We start from the raw sequence: 8696 nt of genomic DNA, 5'->3' as shown, positions 1-8696 counted from the left end.
GAGGCACTTTGGGGAGGCCGAGGCGGGTGGATCACAAGGTCAAGAGATCAAGACCATCCTGGTGAACATGGTGAAACCCCGTCCCTACTAAAAATACAAAAAATCAGCTGGGCATGGTGGCGAGTGCCTGTAATCCCAGCTACTCAGGAGGCTGAGGCAGGAGAATTGCCTGAACCCAGGAGGCGGAGGTTGTGGTGAGCCAAGATCGCGCCATTGCACGCCAGCCTGGCTAACGAGAGCAAAACTCCGTCTCAAAAAAAAGAAAATAGGAGGGGTGCCCTACTGTCACTGGGACCCCTTAAAAACACATGGATGGGTATTCCTAAGTGCTCCTTCATACATAAACCATTATAAATATAAGGTCCAATTCTTTATTTTCCAGAAAATATTGGGCCTCTACTCCACATTATTAAGAAAAGCACACTAAGCTGAATGGTTCTTCTTGTCTATATTAACCCATCTTACAATCAGATGATTTTATAAATTAAATCATTGTAAATATTTTGATACTCCTTATAGCAAGTTCCACTCTATAGTAAATTATTTTAACAGTGTAAGTTATTGAGAGAGCAAACTTTTCATTAGTACATGAAACAATAGAATTCTATTTGAGGGGTGATAAGCACTAAGTCAAAGTAGAGAACAAAATATATTCAGATGTAAAGTGTTTATATTGTAAAAATGCTGTGAGTAATTGACAACATTTTTAAATTATTAGTTATGTGTTCTCAAGTTGCTTTTCTAAAGAGCTGTATGGACTTACCTGAAAATGTAAAGAATAATTCATTTTGCAAACCAGCTTTTTGCATTTTAACATGATGGCATTCAGACTTAAGTAAGGAAATTTCACATGACAGGTCAAGAACCAGTTTGCTTAAAATCTGAAGAAGTTTCTTCTCAAAAGAAATATTATAAATACTATTGCATGGAGGTGCATGATATCGAGCTGTGAACTGATAATAATAATGAGGCTCACGATAAGCTGTAAAAAAAATAAGAGAAAGACACAAAAATGGTTATTTAAATAATTGAAACATATTGCAACTATTTAAGAAATATCATTGTTTGGTATAAGTTCTTGGTACAAATTTTTATATAACAGTTATATTTATTTTTAGTTCACCAACACTTATCTTGCAGTTACTAAGTATCAAATATTATGATAGATACTTTACATATAGTGACTCATTTAAATCTCTCAACATCATTAAGATTTTCTATCCATCATAAACAAATTGAGGGAAGCAGGGATTTGTCACATGTTCAATGCCTATGCTATCAAAACTAAGATTCTAATTTACGGAGCCTTGTCCCAGAGCCTGTACTCTTAACCTCTATACTACGCTGCTCAAACTCAGGTGTAACACTTCTCTAAGTTCAAACATTTATCTTGGAAGAAATTAAAGTCATATAATCATGAACAATACTCAAAAATATGTGTTTCTAATAAATCCACAATTAGTTTTATTGAGTTGAGTACAACATCTAGAACTGAGAATATATATATGTATATTTTGCCTATCCCAAATTCTTACTGAAATGACACAAGAAAAATAAAAATGAAAATAAATTCACTACAATACCAAAGGTCAGAAAAGTTCATCTTCCAAAACAGGGAGTTCTGTTGCTATTTCTTTCAAGCAAGGGAGACCTTCCTGCCTGTTCCTCAATTATGCTCAGGAAAAGCTTCATACTTAGCTACTATCCATCTTTGTATTTGAAGTAGAGACCAGACAGCTTCTAATTGCTAAGGAAACCTCTATAGGTTTCATTTCTGAACAGGAATTCTAACATGCTTTTTGTACTGATTCATCCATCAGTGTAGGTATGCATTTATCATGAATATATACATATATCATGATTTATAATATGAAAGGTATATAATATATACACATATCACATAGAATAACTGAACTACGGGGTCAGAGCTGGAAGCTGGAGTGAGTCACAGTATGATTGGGGATAGAGAAAGAAAACCTTTTCTTTCCAGAAAACTGACCCATAACAAGGTATTACCTGAAATAGAACTAAGTCTCAATTGAAGCCCAATATCCCCCAAATTCTCTGAAACACGATTTCAAAAGTATATCCTTCTGAGTCCGCAGCAGAAGTACACACAAACCAGCAACAATTCAGGATCAGCTTATGTGCATTAAAGAGTTAACACTGCAGGGTGGAGGCTGCTTGCAGGATTAGCCCTTGCTGGTAAACACTTCCCTAGACAGACAGGAATTTTTTCCTTCACGGATAAAACTGTCTTCTTACCCACCTGATGCACTGAACATCTTTTTGTCTTCTGGGAGTCTGGGATTTGTGTAGCTGCTAGGCAGAGTGCCTACAGAACTGGCCCCTAATAAACACTCTTGATGTATTACTGCTTTATTCTACTGCTTTTTTTTTTTTTTCCTCAAAAGCTCTCTGCAAATCCTAAAGTGTCTTCAAGAAGATTCATGGAATAGACTTTAAGTATAATTAGCACAGTAAATATACTTAGTACACTAAGATCATACAATTAGACTGGGTAAGAATTTGAATAACTCGAATTTTAAAAACTGGACTCAAATTGCTAACCTAACATTAAGCAGAACAAGGATTAATTACGTAGGACTGAACTGATGCAGGACTAAAATGATTTTTATGACTTTTTGTTGAAAACATTGCTGATTTTCTTTTCTTTTGTTTTCCAGAGTAAAGAACATTTTTTTTTCTTTTTCTTTTTTTTTTTTTTTTTGAGAGTTTCACTCTTGTTACCCAGGCTGGAGTGCAATGGCGCGATCTCGGCTCACTGCAACCTCCACCTCCTAGGTTCAGGCAATTCTCCTGCCTCAGCCTCCTGAGTAGCTGGATTACAGGCACGCACCACCATGCCCAGCTAATTTTTTGTAGTTTTAGTAGAGACGGGGTTTCACCGTGTTGACCAGGGTGGTCTTGATCTCTTGACCTCGTGATCCACCCACCTCGGCCTCCCAAAGTGCTGGGATTACAGGCGTGAGCCACCGCGCCCAGCCACTTTTTTTTTTTTTCCTTAAAAAAAAAGCTATTTATAGTTTGCAGAAATTGGGTAAAGCATATTTTTGTAAGCAAAATCAAAACATTTACCAGAAAACTAAATATTCTGGGGACTTCAAGAAAAGAATTAACTCAAGTACTGCAGGTAACATCTGAGGGTGAGTCCATGGCTTTAATTCCTAATCTGGAGAGAATTTTAAAGTCATTTCCTTATGACAAGTTCCAACAAAGCCAAATTTAAAAGAACCTATAATAAGGTCATTCATTATTCCTGCTACAGTTTGTTTACTTATTTATTCATTTATTTATTTGTTTTGAGATGGAGTTTTGCCCTGTCACCCAAGCTGGGGTACAGTGAAGCGATCTTGGTTCACTACGGCCTCTGCCTCCCAGGTTCAAGTGATTCTCCTGCCTCAGCCTCCCAAGTAACTGGGATTACAGGCACACACCACCATGCCCAGCTAATTTTTGTATTTTAAGTCGAGATGGGGTTTCACCAGGTTGGACAGGCTGGTCTCGAACTTCTGAACTCAGGTGATCCACCTGCCTCGGCCTCCCAAAGTGCTGGGATTACAGATGTGAGACACTGCAACCGGCCTTGCTACAGTTTATCTAACTAATCAAGCCCACTATAATGAGGCTAAAACTTATTTTACAACAGAACTGGGCTCGCTGTGATATGTGGTAGAAATGGGTGACCAGAGAGAGAAAAATTATATTTCAAGAAAAAATTAAAAACTATAATGCACCTGCTATTAGATTCTAGCCCTATCCATTGTTTTTGAGGGTTTTTTTTTTTAATTATCTAGATTGAGTCTTGAATTTTTAGTTTCTTCCAGTATCTGACTATGAGTCTCCACGCTAAAACTTCCCATTTTTCTCCCACTCACTCATTTGACTTGAAATCCCTACACATCAAAACTGATTTTCCTAAAGCCCTGCAAGTTAATGCTAGACAACCTGATATAAACTTTGGAGAAATCATCACAACTTATTTACGTACAGAAAGTTCAGTGGAATGCCTGAATTAAATGACAATCTGGAAATATCTATCAAATTGCCACTTCCTGCACATTCCAACTGAAAATGCTTTGAGCTGAAATCTAAAATATTCTCAGCTGACTGCCCTCCAAACTCAGAGTTCAGTTTGCAGACTGCTCCAGGTATTAACTTTTGCTTTTCTGTTTTCCATAAAAAATGCCTCCAACTAAATACCAGTGTGCTCATACCATATAGGGACTGAATTTTGACAAAAAATTCAGCTATTAACACTACTTTCTGACATCAGACTCACCTGTTCAACTAAGCTGATTATTCTCAGGGCTAAGAGACTCATTCAATAAGATAGGGAACCCAAATTTGTTCCTTTCTACTTGTTTCAATCTATTTCTCCCCACTTTGCCAATTTCTTTACCTTAGAACCTCTCACCTAAATCTCCCCAAAGCTACCAACGTGGATTTTAATATGTACAATTTTCTAAAAGTAAAGCTTTAAAAGGCGGACAAAAAAAAAAATCCTCCCCCAAACATTGAGGATTATGAGGTTAAAGACTTTGAAAATGGAGGGTAACATGCTGCCTTAGCATCTATTTGCCCGATGGCAGAACACCAGTCCTTCCTTACTGGAGACAGCACTTGCTAATCTGTCCAGAGAAAGCACCAGCAGGCACCAAAGGAATCTGGGAACAGATTTTACTATCCTTCCACATTTTCTAACCTTTTAGAAGACTGGAACTGCTCTCTCCTTTGTTCTGTCACTATATTGGATTTACGGATCTTTGTTAAAATATTATGTAAGACAGCCCCTAAGCCACCAACAGGAGATACTTTTGAATTGAGGCCTCTCCAGCATGATGGGTACAGGACACACATAAACTTCTGCCACTTTCTCCCTTGTTAACTTGGCTTCTGTTTTCAGCAGTGTCTCAACTAAGAAGTTATGAGAGTTAAAAAAAAGAAACTATGTTTCTCGCCTTCAATTATCAGTACAGTTCAGTGCCATTGCCTTGCTTTCTACTAGTAGGTGGCAGTAATTTGCCCACCATAAGTGCAAATATCAACACAGTAGAAATAGCAAATAATATCTCAGTACAATTACTAAATTAGTTTTCACCTTACTGATCCCTTGAAAGTGTCAGGGACTCCCAGAGTTTCACAGAACATGATTTGAGAAGCACTCTATATTCAGAGTAGCATTAAAAATTGACAAGAGCACAAAAACAGGAAAACAGGCAAAATATATAAACAGAGAATCTTGTATGGGACAATAAACATACATAAATAGATGCTCAAATATAATAGTATTAAGGAAAATGCAAATTATAAGTGATACAGCTTTTTACACCCACGTTACAGATAAAACAGCAATAAAACCTATTTTGTTGGTGGTAAAGATACACAGAAGTATATGTACATTATTAAAATTTATAATAAAATTAAAAAGTGTAAATTCTCAAAATGTTAAAGGAATAAATTAAGAACAGGAAATTATAAAACAAAAATAGGTGGATATGATCAAAAACAAGTGAAGATTGTAAAAATGTAAGATCTAACATATTGGAGAATGAAAATATAGTCATTGAAATAGAAAAAAAATCACTGAAGTAAAAAATAAATAAATTAAGTGAAATAGATAGGCTAAATGGCAGACATACATGCCTGAAGAAACATTTGGTAATTGCATGAGAGTACCTAAAATACATAACATTTAAAGATTTTGGTATATGAAAGATAAGCTAAAAGTCATGAATATAAGTTAAGAAATCCTAATAAATATATTGAATTAGCTTTCCAGAAATAAAAATAGTCAAGAGGAGGATGAAAGAAGTCAACAAAATCCGAAAGTTCAATATTACAACATGTAAACCGCATTCTCTGACACACACAAAAACCAAATAAAAATCAACAACAAACATTTTAAAAAAAATAAAATAGTACTAAATAACAAATGGGATATAAAAGAAATCACAGATTTGACTAAATATTTAGAAATGATGATAAACATGTCAGTAATTGTGGGATATAACTATAGAAATAAAAAGTAAATTTATAGTCTTAACTATATTTACCCAAAAAATAAAAAGAAAATAAATGAGCTAACAGTACAACTCAAGAGTGTACATAAAAAACAAAGTTAACACAAGAAAGGAAGTTAGGGAAAGAGAACAGGGAAAATCCAAGAAGAAATGAATCCTGGAGAAATATAAAAAATAATTATAATTGAGATAGAAGTAAAATCCATGATAAATAAGGAAAAAAATCAAATAATGTACTAATTAAAGAACAGAAAAAACTATAAAAAAATTTAATATATAAATAAAGAAAAAACAAGTAACCACATAAAACACTATAAATACCTTCATGTCAATGATTTTGGAGAGTTGGATTGAAACTATTCCTAGAAGAATATACATTATTATTCATAATATGAATTACTATAATGTGCATAAGAAGAAATAAACTGAATAAAGTAATGACTACTACTAAACAAATAACCATGGGAGACAGACTTCTGACAAGGCAGTTGGAGGAGCTCTGCAAACTCCAGGTAAATTCTTTTGTAAAAACAACCATTAAACAGTATTTGGAAACTGTCCTAAGGGCGTAGAAAAAATAAAGAAACATTTATTCAAATAACTCTATCGAATGTCAATAGGAACAGTGTAATAGTCTGTTCTCCCACTGATATAAAGAACTACCTGAGACTGGGTAATTTATTAAGGAAAGAGGTTTAACTAACTCAAAGTTCTGTAGGCTGTACAGGAAGCATGGCTGGGAAGCCTCAGGAAAGTTACAATCATTATTATCATTATTTCTTGCAACCATATGTTACATCTACATTTATCTCAAAACAAAAAGTTTAATCTGAAAAAACATGCCTAAGGATTAACTTGCCTTATCAGGAACATTGGCAGTCTGCTTTTTTAAGCTACTGTACCTTAAATGATTGAAAACTTATTAATTGCTGAATATATAATAACCTTTGCTTGTATTTAACTAAAAATGGTTTAAGAGCCAACAATTCAAGTATGACAATGGAGCAGAACAGTTTTTAATGCTCAAGCACCTCTCTTCTTGTGCATAACTTGTATCCTTAATTTTTTCTGTGAAATCGTTATATTATTACCTTAGCCTTTTTTTTTGGCGGCGGGGGGTGGGGGGGAGACAAAGAAAGAATGCTTGTTAAGTCTGTCAAAACATAACCTTATCTTGTGAATTTCTGTTAATATATTATACAAGTCATTTGCCCAGAAAGCTCATATAATACATTTGGAAATTTCCGCTCTGTAATATCTTTAGAGCTGACAGTCTGTTAGGTTTGTTTTTTATTTCATGCTAAAGTGTCATTTAGTGGTTTTGTGAACTGGTCAGAAATTCACAGGTTTTAAGTGTCTTGGGGAAATTTATATTAGACATTGCCCTTTGTCTACCAAATAAAAGATGTTAACTTACTACTGTTTAAAAAAATAGGCCTAGAAAATATAGAAAACAATTTTTCTTTTCCTTTCTTTTTTTTTTTTTTTAATTTAAGGTGGAGTCTCACTTTGTCATCCAGGCTGGAATGATCTGCAGGTGGAACCTGCAGCTTCGACCACCCAGGTTCAAGTGATTCTTGTGCCTCAGCCTCAGCCTCAGCCTCCTAAGTAGCTGGGATTACAGGTGTGCACCACCAAGCCTGACTACTTTTTGTGTGTGTGTGTATTTTTAGTAGAGGCAGGATTAGCCATGTTACCCAGGCTGATCTTGAACTCCTGGCATAAAGTGATCCACCTGCCTTGGCCTCCCAAAGTGCTGGACAATTTTTATTTTCTAGATAGAAAGAAATCTCTCAGAAAACAAAACAAAACAAAACAAAACCAAAAAAGGTCAGAGAATTAAAATTGATAGCTCTAATTACAAAAAAAAATTGAAACTTCTGTTAGTATAAACATTTTAAGTGAGAGAAGACAGAAATTATTTAAAGTATTGATAAGAAAGGATTAGTATCCAGAACAGTAAAATATCTAAAGATTAGTAAGAAAAAGACAAACTATCCAAAAGGAAGATGACAATGGAATTGAAAAGGCAATCTACTGAATAATAAAAATATGAAAGCATGTTCTAACTTACTAATAATTAAGGAAGAGTATATTAAAGCATTGACTCACCATTTTTATACCTATTGTCTTGCCAAATTCAAACCTGGTAATAATTCTTGATTTTATTTTTGTAATTTTCTAACATTTGTAAAGGTTTTATATACACATAGAAAATTATAAGTTGATTTTACTTCTTACAATCCAGGTAATAGTGAATACCTTGCTCAACACAATAAAAAACATGAGTCGAAAAGAAAATACCACTTGTAGGTTATATAAAATTTTGAAATTTGGAATTATCCTTTACTTGCAATTTAACAGGTTAATAAGCTAAAAACAAAATACAGAATACAATGCATTTGACATAAAATTACTATCTACATAGCTACATACCTCTCAGTAGCTATTCAGACACACACATACACAGAGCCCACACAAGTAACAAGATTGGAATAACCTACCAAAGTCTAAAAAATACATATTAAAACTATAAAATCGGTGGCTCAAGCCTGTAATCCCAGCACTTTGGGAGGCCGAGGCGGGTGGATCACGAGGTCAAGAGATCGAGACCATCCTGGTCAACATGGTGAAACCCCGTCTCTACTAAAA

General features: G+C 34.6%; 1 protein-coding gene across 1 annotated transcript in view; it reads right to left on the bottom strand.

Moving 5' to 3' along the window:
• Nucleotides 1-8696, bottom strand: part of LOC108284171 (zona pellucida binding protein) — a 121165-nt gene that overhangs the window by 80743 nt on the left and 31726 nt on the right. The window contains exon 5 of the mRNA XM_017500823.2: nt 764-982. Coding sequence (XP_017356312.1) covers nt 764-982 — 219 coding nt within the window. The remainder of the gene's footprint in view (nt 1-763; nt 983-8696) is intronic.

This window comes from Cebus imitator, unplaced genomic scaffold, assembly GCF_001604975.1.
Source record: "Cebus imitator isolate Cc_AM_T3 unplaced genomic scaffold, Cebus_imitator-1.0 Scaffold272, whole genome shotgun sequence".
Taxonomy (NCBI): domain Eukaryota; kingdom Metazoa; phylum Chordata; class Mammalia; order Primates; family Cebidae; genus Cebus; species Cebus imitator.
The sequence above is the reverse complement of the archived record's forward strand: the minus strand, read 5'-3'. Positions and strand labels throughout refer to the sequence as shown.